Source organism: Halictus rubicundus, chromosome 16 (genome assembly GCF_050948215.1).
Source record: "Halictus rubicundus isolate RS-2024b chromosome 16, iyHalRubi1_principal, whole genome shotgun sequence".
NCBI lineage: Eukaryota > Metazoa > Arthropoda > Insecta > Hymenoptera > Halictidae > Halictus > Halictus rubicundus.
In genome coordinates this window covers 7027424-7052035 of record NC_135164.1, presented here as the reverse complement: position 1 = coordinate 7052035, position 24612 = coordinate 7027424, and the positions used below count along the sequence as shown (strand labels likewise).

Here is a 24612-nt window from a genome sequence, read left to right as displayed (position 1 = left end):
TACTATTTTCAGTCGACTGTTTTACACGTCGCCATCTTGAAATTTCAAATATCAGTGTCACACGATGAAACGAAAAGGTTAGAAATACATGATTATGACAGGACGTGCAAATATGCAAGTAATGAAATATGTAATAGATATTTTCATATTAGATGTTAAAATCTTATTGCTATTTATGCGATATAAACTATATATGTGATATACGTAGGCATAGACTATAGCCCGCAATCTAGACGTAACACCACTAAAACGAAATTTCAGTCGACTAAAAACTATCGACTAAATATTCGATAATATGTAGTGTCTAAATAGTAATTAGTCGATAGTTGAATTTAGTCGATAATGCCCATCACTAGTACGAATTTCTGTGGCTATGTTCACGAACGCCCTACTTAGAGGCGCATGCGCAGTGGAAATTGGTTTTCGAAGAACGGCGGAGTTTTATCTCTGTGAGAATCCTCTGTGCTCATAGTCGCATTGAATAACCAATCAGAATGAGCGAGCAATGATGCAGGATGTCCTCTTTCAGTAGTCGACACTCCGGAAGTGATTGTCGAAGGGGTAGGGAAAGAGAGAGAACCCTCACCCTGAGTAACGATTAGATATACTCCGAATCCTCAATTTGAAGTTCTGTAACGGGGTCGCCGTAGGGGGCATCTACGGGTGTCCAGATATTACAACGAAAACAGAATCGACGCAGACGCGAACCATACTTGATCGTCGCGATAAGTGCGTTGTTTCGACAAACCTGTTCCTAGTGTTTACAATCTTTCCTCGCGAAACCAATCGATGTTATGATCCCGAATCGTCTCTAGTACGTACCTGTAAGACTTCGACAGTGATTCCTTATATCCCCAATCAATTCGGTAGAGGCAATTGTTGTGGAGTAAATGGCAGTCGAATTTCTGTAGATGTACTCGATCGTGTTTCCTCGCGTGTTACTTTAAACTTGTCGTTGTTCGTTACGAAAATGGCGAGTTACACGGACCGTCAGTATTCTTACGGCAATTCCGCACGTCCTCGTGCAGATGACAAGAAGTGAACTTTCCAACGACTCTGATGCGGAAGAACTTTATTGAGGGCAAGTAACAAAATCATTTCGGATTGTCAAAGATGGATGCAACAATTGAGAGAGAGTGCAGTGCTTTGGGTGGCCTCTTTCAACAGATCATCACTGACATGAAGGTAAGTAATACTGCGTTCGTAACGTTCGATATTTGGATTCGGATTATTCGACCGCGTTTTTCCTGTTCATTGTTTTTTGTAATGTTTCTGTACCGTTGCACAATTTACGATGCAGGCGAAGGCGCGATGTCGATGCTGTCTCTTCAAGTGCTATACTTTGTAAATACTATGAAATCAGTCCATACGATCGTAGGAAATAATATGCTTCTTTCGGTCCTTCTTATTAGACTATTTGCGAACGTTGCGGTGTTCTGGTTTGAAGAGCTATTCTCCGAAACTGTTGAGATATTTAATGCGACAGAATGAGGACAGACGCTAATTTACACATGTTCAGAGTGCTTTGAAGTATTGTTCAATCATTGTTAATGACAACTAGAGCCGAGTCAATTTTGCTAAAAATGTATTCGAATTTTGAAATGAAATAAAATAACTTTTCGAATATAATATGAAAATTATAAAAACATAACAAACATTTCACTTGAACTGTTTTGGATATTATAAATATTTTAAATATTATGTTGATTGAAATAGAACAAGATAAACATAAGGAAAAATGATGTTTTGATAATTTCGTTTGCACAATCAATGATTTGAAGCTTAATTTAAAGTTTCATTTGCTCAGATTTAATGTGCAAATTTTTATTTATTTTCCTTTATTTAGTATTAAGCTCATCATTTTTTCTATGCCTTCTAATATCATATTAATGTACATTCATAGCCAATGTTGGGAAAACATCTAATCATAAAACATAAGTAGGCGTATACGATTGCATTATCTACATTTAACATGCATTGTTGTTCAGCGATAATATAACAAAAGTGAAACATATCTAATTGTAAGTTGATTAAAAATATGTAAGCATCTGTTACAGAATTTTTTGTTTTTAGAACGGTGCACCATTATGGGAAGATTTAATTTCGAAAGCAACAAAATTACATTCCTGCTTGAGGTAATATAATTAGTTTCATTTGTAGCATTGATCATTATTTAATTCTCAGTATATTATAACAACAAAATAATTTTCATTGCATTTTCGTTTATTTTAGGGCTGCTATTTTAGCTGTTTCTGCATATCTTGAAACCTTTCAAAAAATTGCTGATGCTGCAACTAATGCAAGAGGTAAATCAATCATAACTATGTGTATTGTATTACATATGGATCTTATCCATTCTTTTAGTCCTATATTTTACCTTGTATTAATGTCATTATTTAATGAAATAAATAATATATTTAAGGTGCAACGAAAGAAATTGGAACTGCTTTAACTAGAATATGTCTTAGACATAAAGCTGTGGAAACACGTATGAAATCCTTTACCAGGTAATTATCTCTCAGCGTTTTGTATTTAATTTAAGTACACAATGTACTTAATTGCATTTGCTCTTGGTTCTAGTGCTATTATGGACTGTTTGGTGTTGCCCCTTCAAGAAAAATTAGAAGATTGGAAAAAGTCTTTAATCAATTTAGACAAGGAACATGCCAAAGGTTAGTAAAAGACACTATTGCAATAATTTGAATATAAACTTCATGAAATTGTAATGTTCTCCTATTGTGTATTTGTTGCAGAATATAAGAAAGCAAGAGCAGAATTGAAGAAGCGTTCTACCGATACATTACGGTTACAAAAGAAAAAGGCGCGCAAGGGCCAACACTTGCACGGTCAAGGACAACCCCAAAGCCATGGTACTTTGTCGGGTGACGTTGAATTCAACCGAATGCTAGAATCATCTGCTGCAGTTGTCCAAGAAAAACGCCTGAGCTTAGAAGAAACAGAACGAAGAGCCGTTCGCGCGGCTTTGCTCGAGGAAAGAGGCAGATTTTGTCTTCTCGCAAGATTCCTGAAACCAGTACTCGTTAGTAAAGTTGGCTACACTTAGTAAGAAATTAACAGTTTCATTTCTCAGTAATGCCTGCAATAACGTCTACAAAAATCCGTAGGACGAGGAAATTGCTATGCTAATGGAACTGACACACCTTCAAGAAGTTTCCGATCAGTTGCAACGACACGCTGCCTCGCCGCATCACCTACCGCCTGCATCGGAACAGGTGATAACAGATATAAAAGGTTGTGACGTTACACAATGGTCGCTGGCTACGCCTCCTTCCAGTCCTTCTTTGTCTCTTGGATCAAGGAAAAGTTCAATGTGTTCGATCAGCTCTCTGACCAGCAGTAGCAGTGGTTCTTGCAAAAGTCACCCGAGTCCATCTGGACATCCTTGGCATAGATCACTCTCTCAGGTGAACAATTTTGGAAGCATACAAAAAAAAGAAAAAACAATATTACATTCTCTTTCTCCATGCTAATTCATTGATCTAAGAATGTTAACCTTTACGATGCATGGCATATTAGTTTCACTGTTTACGCACCACCTATATACATATACCATGTAAGTAGCTGCTGGTAGATTATAGCATGAGCGCCGTTTGGCATCTGCTTAGTGTATGTGGTAGTCGATGTTGTACTCGTTGTAGTCTGTCGGTGTCAGGCCCTCCAGCATCAGTGGTATGATGACGCTGCGCCACTTGGCAAACGGTAGTTCCCGTGACTCTGGCTTCACTTCACAGGATACATTATATACACAACCAATCTCCGAGCATCAGGTAAGGTTGCTAGAAATTAGAAAAGCCTGCTAGCGTTTCACGGTTTCCTTTTCTCTTCACTTTCAACGCTAAATAAAGTTCTACGTGTGTATCTTTCAACGAGCAAAGATTTCTGTTTCATTGTTGAAGATAACTGTGTTGTCGTAGGTATCAAATGTGTCTTCTCAAAATAATCAAAATACTGGTTGTACAACAACGAGACCTGTAACCACTGCTACTTGGCCTGACTTGCAGGAAACATCAGTTCAGTACGATAGGCAAAATCAGAACTCGGTCAATGAACGGCCGCATACGATTTCTTCCGGTAAAAAGAAAACATTAAGATTTTTGTATATCTCTTCTTTTTTTTTTCTTTTATGAAACGAATAATTTTCTAATTACTGTTGTTATTTGTTGCTACAGCTTATGAAAAAGGACATCAGAGACCAGCTCTCAGCGTTTACACATTCCAAGCTCCAGACAGTAGTGGCTGTTGCCATAGTCAACCAGCTTCTCCAGTTTCTTCTTCCTCTTCATGTTCTTCCTCAAATCAGCAAGCATCTAGAGTACAATTGCGTAGGAATAATGGTAGTAATCGTCCTCCTATACCAAACAGATGTTCTAGTTTAGAGCGGCCAACAGTTCCAGTAAAAAATGAGTCTCCCGGAAGTCCTCGAGGTAAACCGAAACTACCGCTTCCAGCCCATTTAGCAAAAGGTACTTAACGTTTTTTCATCAATTATTAGGTTGAGCTAAAAATAATTTTCATTTTCCAAATTTAACTTGGCGCAGAACACTTTTAATTCCCATCCTCAATTATCGTTAGTCAATAATTGAGATTTTGTTCTCATTATTATTGCAATGCCTGCAGCAAAAGTTATTTATAGTTCGAACTAATATATTATGTAAAATGTTATTTAAAACACTGTGTAACTGTGAGATACATTGCAGAATTAGTAACGCATCAGCTTCAGCAACCAATGTACGTGAACATGCACGAATTAGCAAATCTAGCAGCAACTCGTGCTCAAGAGATGCAACTGCCTCTTCCTCCACCTCCCGCGTCGCTGACTGCATCAGGAACAGAGAAGGTATGTTTTCGGATATCTCGGATAATATAGTTCCAATTTATAATGTATGATTTATATCGATCAACGTATTCAGACTGAAGTTACGGAAAAAGATGGTGGAAGTCAAACGTCAGAATCTAGTGCGGAATCTAGTAGTGGCTATGGTAGTCAGACTACTATACCGCATTCTCATTCGCTTCAGAATCAAAATGAGAATGCTTGGAACGTACCTGGTGCTGCCTCTACTTTAACGGTTCGCAGAGGATCAGTGCAGCAAGCGAGCAAACCTCTTCCTCCTACGAGGCGCACGTCTACTGTCATAACTGCCACGTTTAGTACTCCCGTGTCGGGCTCTAACGACGAACGTAGTGATAATCCTTGCGACGAGGCTGAAAATCTTCCGCCACCACCAGCGTTCTTGTTGGAGGGTTCTTCGCCTACAGCCAGTCCTACTCCTCAACGGTAGGAGATAACCTGTTCTAGAAATACAAATTTAACGCAACGATTTGATGAAATATATATTTAATATTGTAGATCGGTCTCAGTGTCAGAAACCGTAAGGACCCTCACCGAGTTGCGTCACACTCCTGCTAGCCCTTCTCTTCTACGGAAGGCTACGAGTCAGACACAGTCCCACAACAACCAGTCGGCGGGATCGTTGCAACACAATGCCGTGTTACAAGTCACTCGGTCTTCCGTCGAACGTTCGTGTACAACGATTCGTTCAGCTTCTCAAGAACGTGGCTCGACAGCTACCACACAAATGGCTGCGATCAACCCGGGTGTAAATATTCAAGGACAAGGTCCGGGTGGAGTAGGTCAAAGCTTCATGGCAGTACTTAGTGCCAAGCTTATTAACAGTACAACAGGTAATAATGCTGCGGGTGGTAACAATACCAGTAGCAGTCCGAAGTCTTCGAGGAAGCACTCTATCGATCAGCAAATAACGAAAAACACGAAAACGGCGACCGGTTTCCTCGAGACTTTGAACGCTAAGCTAGCGCAGCAACAACAGAACATACAGGGGAATATATCGAGTAAGTCGGCAAGCGTGAGACGTATTATGGGTAATCGGGTACCTATAATAGATCCTCTGCAAGTCAGGGACTCTCTGATGGATCAGATACGAAGGGGGACCTCTTTGAGGAAAACTAGCGGACCCATCAACGATCGTTCGGCACCTAAAATCTATTGAATACTGTAATAATGATGTTCACGTAAGTTCCTCTATTATCTACGATGCATTTCATTTGCATTCACGATTGCTACAACAATCGTTGGTTATCGGATACGACAAACGTATCTGCGTCGTTAAGCATAACGACATTTTGTCACTTGTTGATCGTTTGTGTATGTACATTGACGAATGTACATTCGATAATTCCGATCAATGTGGGTCGACTTCTTTGCACTTGAGCGCATCAACATCGAAAGTAAGAGAGCAAAGTGAATTGTTTTACGTGAATCCTTTATACCATCATTATTAATTTGATCGAAAATTGTGTAGAAGAGGCAGGCTCTATATTAAATCCATCCTTGACATACAATACTTTAGTGCGTATTATAATATATATGAAATCGGATGCGAGAATGAAACGATTTATCTTAATTACTCGACTAGAGTCTGATCTAATTACATTGTAGTATTTGATAATTAATAAGATCCAAGTAATATATGTATATTTATAAAGTGTATTAAAGTAGCACGTATTAATATATATTATTTCAGCTCTACTTGGTTCGAGTTGATGTATAATTGTACTAATGCCCGATGCTTGCCCTTATTGAGGTGAGGCCGACTGATTTAATACCATAGTAATGATTTAACGCGTTATATTTTAATAGTCGCAAAGAAAAAGCAAAATTAAAAATACAACATTTGCGTATAGTTTAATATAGAGCTGGTGTCTTGACATACATGTGTATATCGTTATCTTGCATATAGCTGTACTATTTTGTTTCCTGCATTACCAGTCTTTCATTTTCGTACGAAAAGCGCACAATCGCATTTCTCCTTGTTTCGTGCAGTCTTTGTTTTTCGTGTATTCCCAGTGAAAGTTTCTAATAGCGTTTCAGCAGACCATGACACTGTCATCATTGGAACGGCAGGATTAATTAAACATAAACGAAATGATTATTACTGCCCAGGCGGAACGTAACTTTAGAATTAATTTTTATATCAGTCGCATTATTCCATAGACATTTATTTCGAACACTTGTACACCGATGTAATATTGTACAACATTACAGTATTATCATTTGATCAGTATTCCCTTCTTTCTACAATAACTACTAAGCAACTTTTATATGCATCGATGCTTTTTTTTTTGCTATAGATTTTATATTTAATAAATTTAAAGTATTTCACTGGGGGAAAATATACTTGGAATACATATCAAAACTTTTGTATCGCTGACTTCTTTGAATATTCGTATAATGTGTATGATACTATTTTATAATAATTAGTAGGTACTATCTGCAGTTACAATACTTCGAAACGAGATGCATTTATTGAACGCATTTACTGCCAACGACTGATTACTGTTGCCGCTATATTAGGCGAACGATATTTGTCCCAGTACTTTGTGTGTTCTGCCTGGGCGACGCTGTTCCAAATATCAGATAAATGATAACATAAAAATTTGTATGTGTGTGTTTGGGGAACGGCGAATATTAACAAAGTTATGCGAAAATAACGATCCTATTGTAACAAAGTATTATTAAGTGTTTTTTGTTTTAAGTTAATTGATCGCGACGGAATTCCAGTATCTCTATGCATAGAAATATTATTTATTCATGCGGAGGATGTATTGCACCTTCAAGATACCTGTTAGAATGATTTACTATCGAAATCTCGTGCGGCGCCGACTGGACTGATGAAAATGTTACTGCCAACACTTTATAAATGTTCAACGTGTTCCTTTCTCATTCCTGAAAGACGCGCGATTAGGTTTTACGTTCATTTAGCGGAGCGTCGCGTCGTGCCGAATAGTCTCTAGCAAACAATAAATAGTCTCTATTTATTTCGAGCAAGCATTTCACCGTGTACAACGTAAACGAATAGTAATATACTTCCAGAAACGATTGCGATTTGATATTTAATGCTGAAAGAAGAAGATATATATACACATAATAAATACACGTGCGCGTACGCGCGCACACACACACACACGAACACACGTACACATAAATGTTCATGATAGATAGAAAAGATTAATGAAAAAAAAAGTTATTCTCGAACGTTATCAATATTGCTGCGTAGCTACAAAATATACAATGAATTCAGATCAGCATTAAATGACAAAACACTTAGCATAAACGATAGATAAAGAAATGAAAAATTGAAAGCCGTAATAATTAAATAAATAACCGTAAATTCATTGTAATAAAATAATATTTAATGTAGTACAGTTCGAAGGGTGATTGTTAATTTGTAATAATTATTTCAGTAGCGATCAGATACAAAGATAATAAATAAAAAGTGCAACAAAAATGTGTTATATTCACTTTCTTGTGTATTCATTCTTTTCCTAATTTGTTTCTTTCTTGCCCTCCCTCTCTCTCTCGCTCTTGCACACAAAAAAGCGAGTCAATTGGTTACATCGAAAGTGTGTATAATTTATTAACCATTGTTTATTGACTTGATAAAAAATAAAATGATTCATCCTCGATGTCACAATTCGTTTGCGACGAGGATGATAACTAGTTCTTTTTTTATACTTCTATACGTGATAACTTATCCTATCATTAATATTATTGTATATAATTTACACGTCTACAGATAAAAAAAAGGGTACACAAAGAAGTCGTGTATACAGAAGTACAATATTTTTGGGAGACACTGTATAATCTGCGCGATGCTTGCGAATAGGGTATCTTCATGATCGAGATTTACAAATGAGTGAGGTCTACGATCTAGATCTAGTGTTCAGCGTTATGTATAGACTGCGGATGTTTATATATTTATATATATTGGCAAAACTTGCTATAATTTCTATGATGTTTTTACCAAAAGAAATCTTCTATTTGGTAGACCAAACTTCTCCCGTATTCTGATTTTTTTTTGTAAAACAGCTCATGAAAATGCTTAAATAAAAACTATGCGTTTCGTTCAATCACCGGCTGGCCGATTCTCCTCCGGATTTGAACACGATGACCTTCGTGCTTCTGCAATTTCGGGGGGCACACCGGTCACTATTGGCAATCCGTATACGTTAAACGCATTGTTCAGTGTCTGTCTGTGATCTTCGAATTGAAGGAAATTGTACTCCTTGTTTACGATCAATGCAAAAGTTCCAGCTGCAAGAGAATATATCATTTAGGAAGAATATTCTATCGTATTATACCATACATTGCGTCAGTAGCGTGTTCATTGTATGTATGTAGATATAAATAATGTCTTCTCCCAATTATTAGATGAAAAGTCGTTAGAGGAAGCGATGAAAAGATTGAACTACGTACGGGAATCTATCGGAGAACAAGAGCAACTCGGATCTAAAGCAAACTTGACGGTGGCACGAAGACGTTGTACTTCTCGGTACGCATTTAGATCCAATAACAGCCGGGCTTTGCGCAATCGCCTGATTGCTACTTTAACCGCGGCATTCGCTGAGCAATAAACATCGCTAATGTTCGACGGCAACTTGTCGATGCACGTAGGACAAGACTGGCCCGCTCTGGTCAACGCTAGAACGTAATGCAGAAAACATCAACAGATGTATCTGAACAATAATAATTACTGGGCTGTAGATCTTTATGCATTTTCACTTGACTTTTCCTACAAGCAATTGTCCGGTTGACAAAATTTTGTTTGTCTCTCATTCTGGAAGTGGCATAAAGATCTTCGTTTCAATAAATCACTGTAAAATATATTCGCTTACGTGTGACATTCACGTCGCTGTTAGTTGTATATATTGTCTGGTGGTCGAGTTCCTCCTAAGAATGAAAGAATGTTGAACATGTTGACATTCAACAATGTTGAAAATTCTTTAAATAGCTTGTTCATATACCTGTGAAATATCGTCGCTCTCCACCGGAGACATCAGCGAAAAATGGGACAAACCGTTCGTACTACTGGTAGTTTCCGGTTTATAGTCGACTGCGTCTGGTTTCATGTAAACCGGAACTAGTCCTTCCACTCCCTCTGGAGTCTCCAATTCGTGACTGACAACAACGAAAGACGGATTTCCTGGTATCGTCGAGTCCTCGATTTCTTTCGCGGGAATCGTGGATGGATTTTCTATGTTGCTCGAAATGCCCGCGTTAGGATCTACGTTGTCAAAATTAAAATTGCGATTTCCCTCCGGCTCGTCCGGGGTTAAACCACTGCCAGATTCGACCTGCGGAACTAACAGAATTTTGTCACGTTTAGATGTAAGACAGTGTTAATATTCAGTTTCTCTTACTCACTGTTTGAGTGGTTTAGAACGGTGTTATCGCTGGTTGTCCGTACACGCGTTATAGCGTCCATAGTGTCCTCACCGATCTTTGGATCCGACTTTTCTACGAATGGCACGTCATCGATTATGGGTCGCACATCAGCGATCGATTCCTTCTCGATATTATCCCCGAGCTCCTCGTCTCTGGTTGCTACATCGTCGTGAAGTATGTTCACCAAACTTGGTCTTTTCGAGGCCTTCCTGTCAGCCTCGCTGATTCTATTGATCACCTTATCCCTGCTGTTCGGAACTTCCATCGCCAAGTTCTTCGCCGACTTTTCCACCGGTTTGTCTTTGAGATTGTCTTCTGACTCTTGAGAATTCTTTACCAGCAATTTCACTTCCGGTATCACGCTCGGAGTTGATTGCTCTTCGACAGGATCCGCGCTGCTACAAGTCGGGGCGAAATTGTAGCTCTGAAAATATTATATCTCGGTCAGTTTCACGGGAGAACAATGTCAACAACGGATACGCTTCCCGCTCGAACTTACACTGGATATCGTCAGTTCTGGCTGATAGTAATCGTAAAGTTTCACGTTCGCTGGCTCGAGACGATCGACCACGGTCTCCCTCATCACCGTGAACGAGATGCAAGTTTTCTGTCCAGTTAGCTTGTCGAAGTAAATGGAGACGACATCGTGCTCCACTTCGAAACGCTTCACTTCTGCGATCAACATTTTAATAGAGATTGCAATCGTCGGAACGGCCTACCCTGAGATCGTCGACAACTCATTTCACCGACACTGTTTTCATCGGCACGATTTGTGGAGAGTATGTTGTCATCGACATGGTCAGATAGCCGACAAATATTTTCATCTACACGGTTTGGCCGACACTGTGTTTTCATTGACACTGTCAAATCGTCAACAAATGTTTTCATCGACAGTCTATATTTAGCGACAGAATTAAGTTCATTCGTTCCACTGACATGATCCGTTGCATTTCAAATTACATAAGTCTTGGCTCAAAAAATGTTCAACTTATAATCCTCATACAGGGTGTGGGCTTGGGGGTCGACGCCCCTCCACTGCCGGGAAAGTAAGGGTTCAACTTGAAAAATACTGTCTACGCTCGGTGGTCTGCCATGGAAAATGTCATATTTTTTAGGCCATTATCTAGATCTAGAATATGGAATCGAAAAAATAATAAGAATAGGTCTGGGTCAGATTTGAAATTGTGGCTGTCGATAAAGTACGCATGATATAGCAAAGGTACAAATTGGGAAGTATAATAACAATGTCTTGAGTAGCTATCAGTTCGTGGAAACGAATGAACTGAAACCCGTTGGTAAATACGGACAGTCGATGAAAGCGTTTGTTGACGATTTGACCGTGTCAATGAAAACATAGTGTCGGTCAAACCGTGCAGATGAAAATATTTGTCGGCTGTCTGACCATGTCGATGAAAACATACTGTCCACGAAAGTTAATGTCGGTTAAATCGTGTCGATGAAAACGGTGTCGGTGAAATGAGTTGTCGACGATCTCAGGGTAACCCGGTCAGAACATCCGGGACACAATTCGGCGATCAAGCAAGCCTGCAAACTGAACTCGACTTACTCGACGATGGTTTCTCCAGCAACGAATACAAGCTCGTTCGATCCGGCCCGTAGCCGCTGATCATTCCAACTTCGGCCAAAGCCATGTTACTTTCCTCGTCCGCTATCTTGTAGCGGGCGCAAACTGTGATTTCCTGTACCGAACATTCGTTCTCGGACGATTCAGAATGAGCAGTTACCAAAAGATCGAACGCGTCGGAACCGGTGGCGTGCGCCACGTTGTATTTGATGTTGCTCTACAGAAGAGAATCGAGACAAGAAAATGTTTAAACATATCATTTCTCCCTATGAGAGTACTTTTCAAAGGCGGAGACAATGGGGAAAGCATCGTCTCACCTGTATCAACACACAGCCTTCCCCCTCCGCGAAGATTTCGACGATAGTCGGCAGAACGGGTAGTTTAATTCGCGTGAGGACCATGCGATTGTCTTTGTGCGTTCTGTAGACGTGGTCGACTTCCGACGCTGTCACCAGGACAGAGAGATCGGTATTGTCGTTGCTCGTAGCCGCGGCGTATTTCGTTAGTGCTTCCAGGGCGAGGATAGTGTCCTGCGTGGACGAGAATCCACCTTCGGCGTTCCGTTGCTTCGACATCCAACGAACAGCTTTCCACACGTGTTCCATATTCTCTTCGCCTAATTTCATCAGCGTGAGCACGGCGTACGCCGTTATTTCGATGCTGAGGCTTAAAGAGGGTTTCGTTTTCTCCTCCCACCAAAGCAGATCCTAAAACATATGAAATGAGTTAGCTATCTTTGCGGGCTAGCAGTCCATTTCAACCCTCGTATGGCGGATGCTTTATCCTTCTACTTGCAACCCTGGGTCGAAGAAGACCCCCAGTCCCGCCATTCGAGGGTTAAGGGTAATTTATCCTTCGTTATCGAAGTTCCCAGGTTACTGTCACGAGGTGTGCGATGACCCGAAAATATCGGTTGGGGTTAGGGTCGAGAATTTGATTCGAGATCGGGACCTGTCCTCAACCCCGATGTCCACTTCCCGACCTTTCCCGAATCATCGGGTTCTCGCACACCTCTAGCAACCACGGTGTACAGGGTGTAACAAAATTTAGTGTCATGGTTTTGGCAGACGGTTGTACTCCTTCGGATCGGCGGAGATTTGTTAAAAGAAATTGCCGCAAAATTGACTTTGACCTTGCAATTCAAGGTCAACATTTTTTATGCTTGTATCGCATTCTACTCGCCGTGGGGACCAAACTTGTCCAAGGAACCGTAGGTCGCAACTCAACTGTTCTCTTCTAAAACAATGTTAACCCTTTGCACTCTCGGCGCTAGTTTCAATCTAAATTTTTCTTCCGTCTTACAATATTTTCATTTTATTCATACGAAACTGATCTGATTTCTACGTGTAATATTTAAATGTTTAGTAATCTATTGAATTCAAATTTTGTAATGTAACAAATATTTTGTAATATTTTTTGTAATTTCTTTGAAATAATGCCACAACAATTTCTAGCGGTGATTCAGAGTCACCACTCGAGTGCAAAGGGTTAAATATTTTAACGTCGTCTTCCGGTCCTCGGGTTTCTCATTCTTTGCCATAGAGTAGAACCGTCAAGGTTTATCGCTCTTAATAGTCGTGCTTGATCACCGGCTTCGATATGGCCGCCATTATTTCGTAAACAGAACGGATGTAAACAAATAGAGGACAGTAAACATGATAACTTTCAGACAACCACTGCCAATAATCACAATCTTTTCTGCTCTCTTGCGTAGTGAGTGTTAGACGTCAGGTATGCAAAGGAGAGGAAGAAATTATAACGTGCGTCGGATGCTTCATGCTATTGATGAAGCATTTGGAAATTATACCTTTAGCACGCAAACTATGCAGCAATTGAAATCACGAATCGAAGACGCTTTTCACCGTGTGCAGGTTACACCGAACATTTACGAAATAGTTCGCAAACATTTGGAAGAAAGACTAAGGATCTGTTTCCGTAATAATGGTGGCCATATCGAAGCCGGTGATCAAACACGACTACTATGAGCGATAAACCTTGATGGTTCTATTCTATGGCAAAGAACGAGAAACCCGAGGAACGGGAGACAAAAATATTTAACATTTACTATTAAATATTTAATATTTCAGTTGAAATATTTAACATTGTTCTATAAGAGAACGGTTGAGTTGCGACCTACGGTTCGTTCGACAAGTTTGGTCCCCGATGGCGAGTAGAATGCGATACAAGCATACAAAAATTTGACCTTGCAAGTCAATTTTGCGGCAAGTGTACAACCATCTGCCAAAACCATGACACTAAATTTTGTTACACCCTGTAGAACGCGTATTCGTTCGTACATTGTGTCGCGTGGCACGTTCCATCAGCGTCTTCACCCAGTAGCCTGCTTTCGGATGTTCCAGCAGTGTGAACGCATACGTAGACAGAGCGACGGTGTATAAACCCTCGTCTTTGTTCTTTAATCCATTCTCGAGGCAATTCACGGCTTTGTGGAGGAACGATCTTTGCGAGAATATTTCAGATTCGATAAAAGTGATTAGAATGTAGGCGGTCAGCGCTGTCGACGAACTGTCGTCCTCGAGGCCACCCTATGATAGTAGCACACGTTAGTTCAAATTCCTGTTGATTACTTGAAGCTTCTATCGGACGGTCGAACCTTCATCGCTTTGTGGAAGACCGTGCCCACCACGGGGAAGCAGCCGTTCTCCAGTTGCTTCATTAAGATCCATCGCGCAGATAACGACATCGCATGTTCGTCGATGTCGATCAGATATCGAGCTTGAGCGAACGACTTCAACACGAACGCGGTTAGCCATATGGATCCTTCGTCTTCCGTGTATTGCGCTCCGAACGCTGAATAGGAGCCGTCAGGGTGTCTATAGGTCAACTCTCGCTGGTATCCTTTATCATACAATTAAACATACTTTCAAATAACAACAATCTTAAATCGTCAATTAACTTCGAGGCTTACGATGCATTTAAGGCATTGTTGACCGGATATGTTAATTGTCGTCTTCCAGATATCAACTGCTAGTTTTCATTCCTGGGGTATCGCCGACTTCAAATAGTATCTTTTATATCTGGATTTTTATGATTCTGGTAAACATATCTTGCGTTATGTGTTCCGATCAACAATGTGTCCCATGTCTTTCGTTGTTTGCGAATATTTTTAGTCAAATAAGTGAAACTTTTCATGCATCGCCAGGGACACTTCACTCGGCCAGTCGATGGTCGAGAGATTTTTACCTTTCTCCATGTTCTTGATCGCTCTCGCTCGTAGCTCGGGGTTCTCGCTGCCAACGGCTTCCAAATATTTCACCACGTGAATATTCGGAACGAAGAGAATCATATTCTGTTCGCCACAGCCCATCGGCAGCTGCACGAGCTTGTCCAAATTTTCGAGGGCAGGCCCCAAAATATGCCCTATCAGGCTCACGTACGCCCTATCGCTGTCCGGCACAACGTCCTCCGGCAATAGTAAATCCCATACAATCGTCGAATCGTCACTGAACTCCTTCGGGCAGATGAATGACGACCTTGTCACCTCTACGGGGTAACCTTCCGGTAGAACGAGAATTGGCTTCACGATGGCGTCTCTTAAAAATAAAAACGAATATAATATTAATAATAATACTGGTACATTGCGGACATTATCGTATACAAATATAAAGTTAAGAAATATCACTATTATAAACATACCATCTTCATAGCGCTTTACTTACCCGCGTTTACTCCGAAGATGCTTAAAGATCAGTAATTTAAGACTTTTTAATGAATTGCTCATGTTAACCAATAAGTTATAATTTCTTTCAAGATTATTGTTCAATTTACTGGCGCGAACGCGTCGCGCACACGCTGTCAATTAATATTTTCTGAACCTTCTCGTATATTAAGGGAACCAAATACTTTTCGTGAATGGTTTCTTTACCAGAAATGTCAGTAGAATGCATTCCTGTATAGTAAATTCCTGCTAGATAAAGGATCTTTTACATAAATACAAAAATAGAGCGTACAAAGTACCCGCGTCGGCACATTTTCAAACTTTAACAACCGTTTACAACTATTAGGAAGTACATAAAAATATAATTGACTATATGAATATGTAAAGAAGAGTCCCCTCTATCTCTTGACTCAAATTTGAACTTTCTCGCGTGTTTAGTTTTTGCGTAACACGTCATTTTTTTTATCAAAATCGTGCATTTTTACAAAAACCAATATTTTTCGAAAACGTTGCGTGATGGAGCAATTCTGCTTTCAGATTTGGTTTTAGGATGACACAAGTGTATAAGAATCACCCAACAGGTATTGCAAACTCGAAAAAATGTTATTGCTCAAAGGTAAAGCGATAAGAACAGTTACCGCGTAAAGATCAAGGTGTCCGGCCCGCATGGTTCAACGAAATCGGAATCTACCGATGCGGATACTGTGATGTTGACTTCTCCGATAACTCGGGGCCTCAGAATGTACTCGTGGACGACACTGTCTCGCGGATTCACGCAAAACGAAGCTGTGGGATGCGACAGATGTAGGTCGAGCCCCGGCGCTTCTTCCAACTTAATTTTCACCTAGGAAATATTGCATGCTTTTATATGTTCGGCGATCACTTTCGTTAACAAGCTTGAGATTGATTTGATCCGGCTTGATCGAACTCACGGGTAGCCGATGTTGCATGTAATTGAAGAGCGACACCTTCATGTGCAACATCTCCCCGCGTTTCACGCTGTACGGCAGGGTATAGTCGAGGAAGAATGGTTGGAACGCCGTTATAGTGGTTGGCGGTGCTATCCCGAGACCGTGTCTGAACGAGATGCAGGTTGTATAGCCGATCCAGTCGGTGATGGTGTGCGGTAGAGTGCGTTCTATCGTAACTTTGCCTTCCTCTCTACGAAAGTGAGTGTAATCGGATAATGTCGAATCGAATTGAATAAAATAGCATACTTAAGATAAGTTAAACCATACCCGGTGGGTACCAGTTCCCACAGCCATGTCTCAGGAAAATACGACCTCAGCGTAGCAGTCTGATCGGTCAGGTCTTCGAAGTAATAGGGGTCCACTTCGGAAATACCTACCGAGATATCGTGAGCCTTGTAATTTGTCAACGGGACCGCGGTGGGTTGCATTGTTTTCAGGAAACCTGGAAAAAAGATTCAAAATCAAGAGGTTTCACACGCAGCACCTATCTATAGTAACAACAATATCGTACACTTACCAGGCGATTCCATTGCAGGAGTTCGGCTGTTATGTGTAATCACGTACTTCCCGCACGGTCGCGATATCAACGTCAAATCGCTCATTACAATTACTCCAAAGTCCTATGGGGAAAAAAGAAGATTGCATACGTTAACCGTTAAGGGAACTATTCGGTCCACCGCGTGCCTATTCAAACTTATGCTGATAATCATTTGATTGTGTATCGATGTAACTTTCTGAAACTCTACATAAACTTTTCGTGAATCGCCGACACGGTAAAAGCGAGAAGTCTCCGTATACAGGATGAAAGGCATAGCTTACAAAGAAAGCTTGCATGGCATCCACGTAGTTGGTGGTGGTTGTTGACCCCCGCATCATTTCGAACCACAAGGCGCTAAATTTCTCCACCGACGGTTGCATCGTCATCGTTGCTGTAACATTTGCTGTAGCGCAACGTTCGCGTTCAGGGCTGTTACTTTAACGGGAATTATTTCCAATTAGAAACGTACATTTGCAGTTCGGCGACCAGGACGGCACATGCATCGGCATCGAGTGAAACTTTTTCAGCTCCTCGAACGTTTGGCTGGCGTCGATCAGGCTTTTTTTCGATCCAGCCATGAAGCGGGTCGATTTGTCGACGGCGGAAACGCCGCAGATCGACCCCGGCGTAGCCTCTATGTGGTACTGAGTCGTGGCTCCCGGTACCTGACTACTTGTATGCCAAGCGCTCTTCACCTTGTTCTCGAAACAATGACCAACCTCGATGGTATACGTGGTAGAAACAACTTCTCTGTCGGCTCGCACGTAATAGAGCAACAATTCAGAAACCGGAGCCATGCTCGGCGTAACTTTCACGCTCAATGGGAACCTATTCGCAGAAAGAGTAAATTAAATCAATTCGACGAACCCTCCGCTCCGTTTCGGGGCCAAAGCGATCGACCACAATGAATTTCCTTAACAATTAAGTTGGGAAAAAAGAAATCCATCATCTTTACGTGAACTTCAAGACTTTATTTAACATGTTTCGGATTGTCCGATTTGGGTCAAATATGCACCGTTTTGTTCTGTAATTTGTTGCCATTTTAAAGGTAGCTTCATAAAGCCTCTCTCATAGAAGTCTTGGTCCCTATTGGCGAAAAACTCTAGTGATCGATTTTCACAATCTTCTCTTGATGCCAATTTCTTATCACTGAGGAAGTTTTGCAATGCAAGAAAAACATGGTAATCGCTTGGTGCCAGGTCCGGACTATATGGTAGATGCATCAAAACTTCCCAACCAAGCTCCCGGAGTTTCTGGCGAGTCACTATAGACACGTGTGGCCTGGCGTTGTCCTGATGGAACACAACACCTCTCCTGTTGGCCAATTCTGGCCGTTTCTGGTCAATCGCTAGCTTCAAACGGTCCAGTTGTTGAGAGTAGAGATCCGGATTTATTGTTTGGCCATATGGAAGCAACTCATAATAAATGATTCCTTTCCAGTCCCACCAAATACACAGCAGAACCTTCCGGGCCGTTAGTCCTGGTTTGGCCACCGTTTGAGCTGCTTCAATGCAAGATATAGTCCAGACCTGGTAGCAAGCGATTACCATGTTTTTCTTGCATCGCAAAACTTCCTCAGTGATAAGAAATTGGCATCAAGAGAAGATTGTGAAAATCGATTACTGGAGGCTTTATGAAGCTACCTTTAAAATGGCAACAAATTATAGAAGAAAACGGTGCATATTTGACCCAAATCGGACAATCCGAAACATGTTAAATAAAGTCTTGAAGTTCACGTAAAAGTAATGGATTTCTTTTTCCCCAACCTAATATTAAATAATTGAAGTACGTTTGATTACAAATGATCGGGCACGAGCGTACCTATGCACAATGGTGTTTTGCTCGGTTTTGTTAGTTGAGGTGTTAACGGCGCCCAGTAGATTACGGAACTCGGAATAATCTAATATGGTGTCTCTGCTTGGCTTGTGCTTCACGTGGCCATGTATCAAGAGGTCCCCCTTCGAATTGATCGAATAATGGAACGAAATCGATTCGTTAGTGTTACCGTTCGACGGAGTAGTGTACATCACGTTGAACGAATACTTCTCGCCGCACACGATAGGTTGATTCCCTCGAGCTACTGCCAAGTAACTGTCGGATGGCGAATACCAAGGGACCAAGTTAATGCGTGCAGAAGGTTGAGCCATGAACACCTAACAGATATATTTACTCGATGTAACAATTTGCAACAGGAACACAATGTACAATGTTGTTTAATCCTGCTGTGTTCTTCGGGACCTCGCGTTCTTAACACTAGGTTTACTGAGATTACGAAGATTACTATTGAGATTGCGAAGATCCATCTACGTGGAATTACTCAACATACTTATTTCCTTAGGTATATATTATGTAAGAAATGGCTGAAAACTTGGACACGTTCTTCTTATTTTTATAAAGTCATGTAAATTACTCGCTTTTAATGCTCCGTAATCCTAGTGTTAAGGACGGTGTTATATTTTCGAAAAAGAAGAATGTAAGAACATTGCTATCAACAGAAACTCGTTACGGTTCCGTCAGCACTATTTCAAATATACAGCCGAACCGCAGCAGAATTAATTTGTACCCACCGACCACCGTTTGTCCGGCGAGTAGTATTTCGTGGGATAGTCGACACCGGTGGCGATAAAGTTCAATTCGACAATATTCTTGTGAGGCGGCGGAACGATAAAATCGATGAAACCGTCGACGGATGATCTGAAATTACGGCACTCCACTATGTCCCGCAGCAACTGATCTTTTTCAAACACTTGCAGGCAAAGTTGAATCTTCTCGTTTGGAGCCGGAGTATTGTCATGCCGTAGGACTCGTAGCTAATAAGAAGAAAAAGAAAAACACATAAGTCGAGCGAAACGAATATTTCTGCCATTTTAGAATTTGTTTTAGTTACCGTGCGAATTTAAACGTGAAATATATTGCAAGGAAAATACCTTTCCGTGATAGGGCAAGCCCAGTTTGAAGTATTTCGGTGTGTGAGGGGCAAATTCCAGTATCAAGGCTTGGTTCACGACCACTGTATGACTAATGGTAGTTTCTTCTACGCCAGTCCCGGCCTCCGTGAAATTCGCGATGAGAACGATACTGTTCGAAGCCACCATCCAGACCGAATCTAGACCGAGATCTGATCCAGATAGTACGAAATCGATGCATCCATCCGGCGAGACCAACTGGAAACATTCCTTTTCATTAACCCCTTGCACTACGATTTATTTTACGGTTTCAGTGATTAAAACTTTTTTGTAATTCGAAATTTCCTTTAAAAAGGCGAAAATTTATATCTACTGTATGCCTATATGTTCTCCAATAGCTGTGCATTAACAACGCCAAAATGGAATTTTATTTCAGTTCAACACTAGATTTACGGGACTCGTCAAAATGACGGGTTCTAATATTTTTAATTTAATATTAGTAAGATTCTAAGGATGCATACATAAGAAATTATTTAGCAAATTTACTTCTTTGGGTATATATTATTTTAAAAATATTGCTAAAAATGTGGGTTGCACGTTCTTGTTATTTTTATGAAGTAATGCAAAACAGTCGCTTTTAGTGCTCCGTAAACCTAGTGTTAAAGGAAATTAATAGCACACATATTTATTACAGTCTGTTCAGAATCTTTGTCACGAGTATGACTCGATATTGTAGGGCCCGGTCTTCGTAGATTCGCGATAAGGTAGAGTGACTACATTACCGTCAAAAAATGGTTTCACGTGCCTCAAGTTTTCGTCCTTATATAAGAATATTTTGTCGCTGGTAAAGGGCTCATTCGAAAGAGGAAGGTTCAATCTAGTGCGCGCTGGTCAGCAGCTGCCGAGATTATGCAGATATTTGGTAACATAAGCGTTAGAAGTAGGCCGAAAAATTGACGATGTGCATCTCGTGGAATCCAAGCATTTTTATGCCATTGGATGAGTTTTCTGGATGAAATCGAGAGCAGCGCGCACTAGAAAATATCTCCAGCTACAAATTGAGCTATATTTTCTCTTGATTCTCTGCGAAATAAAAAACTTGAAGCACGTTTCTGGCGTCAGAATTCATAATATCGATAATACAGAGCAAACAATGTGACAAGTTTAGTCACAGACTTAAGACCTGTCGGATCAAGACTAAGACAGATCTTAAGTCTGTCTCTGAATGGAAATTACTAATTAAAAAGTCACGTGACTATCCCGGGCCCTTAAATCTTTCTGAATTTTCTTCCAAACTTATTGGTTGTTCACCTTGGTCTCGTAATTTACTTCCGGTATTAACATCCTCCTCCATTGCGTGGTTGCTTTCAGTCGCAAAGTACCCTTAACAGGTTTACCGTAACTATATCTGTGGAATAATATTCAACGTTAGTTGGTTTGTTCCCGTTCCGAGAAACGACAAACGGAGACATTTCACCTACCGGGAATTGCGAGATAGTTCTTCAAAAATGAAAAATTAACAGTCGAAGAAATCTATACTATTTCGACTAATACAATTTAATAACCCGAGATTACCATTGAAATGCTGAAAATGATTACAGTTACGGTCACACTGGTTAAAAAGCCTACCAACGGGATCCCGGTAGCCGAAGTGTTAATAATCCGGCGTGATCGCGATAATTACTTGGCGCAAATGGTCCAGGTCACATTATCCGCGTCGGCTAAAATGTATCCTGGCGACTTGATCGTGACCTGGAACCTCTGCAGAACGTATTTCGACACTTCGAATTTGGCCGTGTGGATCAGCTGGGGGTGCGACTCTTTCGTTTGTACTTTGATCTTCCACGTTCCCTGTCGCAACCAACGAGAATCATTATTTCAGTTAGATTCGCCGAAATGAACGACCGCGTTCTTTTACCGTGCTTTGTTCCGGCGACAAAGGGAAGAGCAGCTGCGCCATGCCGATTTTCGTATTCACGTCCGTCCATTGCGCCACCCTTATCTCCGACGGGTTTTCGATCCATACTTTCGGAATCTGCAACGAGACCGGAGCGACGTTTTTCAAAAATCTCCGAGAATGATCTCCGAAGCAGATCTCCCGTACCCACCGATTCCTTCCAAGGTTTCAAATTGTGCTTGAGCATAACGATCCTGATGTTCACATCCTGGCCCGGTTTGTACACAGACTTGTCCGTTTCCGCGAAAGTCAGCAAAGAGTTGTGCTGGATCAAACACTTTTCTTCGGCCTCGAAGATGTAATCCAGATCTCGGATTTGTATTCTCAGCCGTAGACGTCCGTTCGTGTATTTCGTTAACGGTACCATCAATTCCAAACATATTTCCGTACCTAAAGCGTTCGAAAGATCAGCACGGTCTAGGGTAAGGGACCGAATCACTTTGGGGCTACCAATTACTGCGTCCAGATCGTTTATACTTATTTTTCAAGCATAATGAATGTGAAAAAGTTGCTTTAAACTTCTTTAAAAATAAGTATAATTAACAACGAAGTAATTGGGTCCCCCTTACCCTATGCAACGCGAATGAAAGAAAACCGGCGGGGTGTAAACTATATTAGTATCTGATACCGACGCGACGATCTTCCCTCTGCAACGATTGCATCAACATAACTGCATTCGTGCAAAAGGATGTCCCTAATTGATAAATTGATACTAAGAAGACAATCTAACCGTGCGTCGATTTAGCTGATTGTTAGACCTACAATTACTTATACGTTTCAAAACATTCTGAAGGACACAATTGCGCTTTATAATGCGTTTGGGAACCAATGAAACTGGTATACCCAGCGCGAACGATTAGGTATCAAGAGGTATCAATCGGGAAATCAAAAATAGGTTTGCTTTTACTTGAATAGGTGTAAAATTTACGGGAGAATAGCGTAGAAAGAGCGTGCAGGCGTTAGGGTAGGAGAGTCGTCGAAACGAGAAATGAAATTTATTAACGATCGTGCAAGTACAATGACGATCCAGTTGTCGGGACCGGCGGCCATTGTACCCTCTAATTATTTTGCGCAGCATGCTTTACCGGTCGCTAAGATATTCAGATACCAAACATATTTGTTCAACGGAGTCGGACCTTGATCGAGTTAAATAGCCAATCTTCGTTATTCGCCCCGTATATAACAATATAAATGGGTTTCCCATGTATTCTAGCGATTGCTTATTTCCCCTCCGGAGAGGGGTCGGCCAATTCAGTTCCCCCACAGGAAGCGACGACAATTTCAATTTACGATTTGTTTAAAGAGCCCGACGCGAGACGAAAGGGCCGACCGGCACCAGAAGGAAAGAAAGAAACCAATTTATGGAAAATAGCACCTCTAAAAACGAAAAAACGCGGCGCTACCATTTCAATCCGCGGTAACCGAAAACCTGTTATTGCATATTCGAGTTACGACTGTGTGTACATATATTATTCGAAACAATTCACGGCTACTTTCACCGATACGATGCCAGATAATCTCAATTATTTCGCGCGAATCTGCTCTCCGAAGCTCTTCAACCTGAAACGACGCTACGACGCGAGTCGCGAATAAAACATCATCGGCAGATTATTTCTGGGAACCGCTTATCGGGCCGATATCGGTGAAACAAGATGTAAAGGACACTTCACATACGCAACAAGAGGTCGGAGGTTTAGATTCAACGGCGAAGATAAAGAAACGGCTACTATTATAATAAACATTCTTGGGAAACCGGTGGCCCCTGTAACGGAAACTTCTGTCGCGCGAGACTTCTCCTATTTGCCGTCGAGACGCCTATTAAAAGTAATAAACACATTGTATTTTGTATCGCTCTCGAGTGGTGTTTAATAGCTTGGCGTGTCTACCTGCTTCCAAAATGGAGGAAGTGGTCGACAACACTTCCGTGTCTTTGACCGACGCGGGGGACAACAGATCGAGGATGACAACAACTGGTGGCGCCCAATTGTGCAGGGAAAGGCACCCATGCTCGGTCTCGCCGGCTAACAACACTTTCGGCATCATAAAAACATATCCCCTGAAAGCAGACGACTCCGTAGAAAATTACCAAAATACAGGCTGCTCTTGTACAGGTGAAAATAAAGAACGATCGATAGACCGCGAAACTCGTTGCATTCGAAAAAATATTTCAACGAAATGTTGAAGTCTGAATACCGTTTTTATCGGTTCGCCGAATCTACTTGTAAAGGAAGTTATATTTCGTTTCGAAAGAGAAACCGATCACTTACCGATCACCCGTTCCTCTCGAGGAATGTAAAAACGCTACCGAACAAACAAGCAACACCAAAAGCACGTGTTTCTCCATCATATATCGTGTACGGTTCGAGATGCTCGCACTGTTTATTCCCGGGGGACCGTGCCCGCGAACATGTTTCACGAACCGTTCAACGATCGGTCCCGGACCAGTTTGATAAACGCAGAGTACAGCTTCCTGTGCAATAAAAGAACGTGACCGATACGCGTAGCTGTACGCTGCACGCAGACTGAAACCACGATGTTCATTCGGTCCCTCTTATTTACCCTCTGAATAAGGAGAAGGGTTACGGCGTTCGACCAATACCGATTAGAACGTGGACAACGCATTAATGCATGCACCACGATCTTTTCTTCTCCGTTGCGACCCTCGGACTATGCACGTATACGCTACTTCACTGGTTTTTTTTGTTTTTG

The 24612-nt window shown here is 41.2% G+C and overlaps 2 protein-coding genes across 8 annotated transcripts; one reads left to right on the top strand and one right to left on the bottom strand.

Moving 5' to 3' along the window:
* Positions 1-406: 406 nt before the first annotated feature.
* LOC143362126 (uncharacterized) lies at positions 407-8330 on the top strand. 7 transcript variants are annotated; one of them, XM_076802008.1, is made up of 13 exons: positions 407-1185; positions 2074-2135; positions 2233-2306; positions 2423-2507; positions 2581-2672; positions 2754-3040; positions 3126-3425; positions 3660-3788; positions 3936-4092; positions 4191-4484; positions 4719-4858; positions 5040-5299; positions 5372-8330. In XM_076802008.1, exons 1-13 carry the CDS (start codon positions 1114-1116, stop codon positions 6030-6032), a joined length of 2613 nt encoding a protein of 870 aa, XP_076658123.1. In that variant the 5' UTR covers positions 407-1113; the 3' UTR covers positions 6033-8330. The 7 variants fall into 7 exon arrangements, with proteins under 7 accessions (XP_076658123.1, XP_076658122.1, XP_076658121.1 ...); XM_076802007.1 differs by having other exon boundaries at positions 408-1185; positions 4023-4092; positions 4932-5299; XM_076802006.1 differs by having other exon boundaries at positions 408-1185; positions 4932-5299.
* Positions 8214-24605, bottom strand: LOC143362125 (alpha-2-macroglobulin-like protein 1). Its single transcript, XM_076802005.1, has 26 exons — positions 24171-24605; positions 23790-23959; positions 22055-22293; positions 21865-21981; positions 21631-21797; positions 21258-21354; positions 19968-20204; positions 19608-19850; positions 18862-19193; positions 17510-17868; positions 17322-17443; positions 17020-17122; positions 16770-16944; positions 16464-16692; positions 16170-16375; positions 15057-15406; positions 14467-14711; positions 14150-14398; positions 12170-12559; positions 11835-12069; positions 10767-10939; positions 10247-10691; positions 9847-10184; positions 9718-9772; positions 9299-9523; positions 8214-9136 (listed from the first exon to the last, which is right to left on the bottom strand). The coding sequence occupies exons 1-26, from the start codon at positions 24248-24250 to the stop codon at positions 8949-8951; spliced, it is 5769 nt and encodes a 1922-aa protein (XP_076658120.1). The 5' UTR covers positions 24251-24605; the 3' UTR covers positions 8214-8948.
* Between the last annotated feature and the right edge of the window lie 7 nt (positions 24606-24612).

What these genes read in the sequence shown, in the direction of transcription:
- LOC143362126 (XM_076802006.1), top strand. Translation starts at nt 1,114, where the DNA reads ATGGATGCAACAATTGAGAGAGAGTGCAGTGCTTTGGGTGGCCTCTTT. An exon ending in AGACAAGGAACATGCCAAAG is followed by an intron (nt 2,673 to 2,753) that starts GTTAGTAAAAGA and finishes TATTTGTTGCAG; the next exon opens with AATATAAGAAAGCAAGAGCA. An exon ending in TCCAGCCCATTTAGCAAAAG is followed by an intron (nt 4,485 to 4,718) that starts GTACTTAACGTT and finishes GATACATTGCAG; the next exon opens with AATTAGTAACGCATCAGCTT.
- LOC143362125 (XM_076802005.1), bottom strand. Translation starts at nt 24,250, where the DNA reads ATGATGGAGAAACACGTGCTTTTGGTGTTGCTTGTTTGTTCGGTAGCG. An exon ending in TGTCGCCGGAACAAAGCACG is followed by an intron (nt 21,798 to 21,864) that starts GTAAAAGAACGC and finishes TGGTTGCGACAG; the next exon opens with GGAACGTGGAAGATCAAAGT. An exon ending in ACATGCAACATCGGCTACCC is followed by an intron (nt 16,376 to 16,463) that starts GTGAGTTCGATC and finishes AATATTTCCTAG; the next exon opens with GTGAAAATTAAGTTGGAAGA.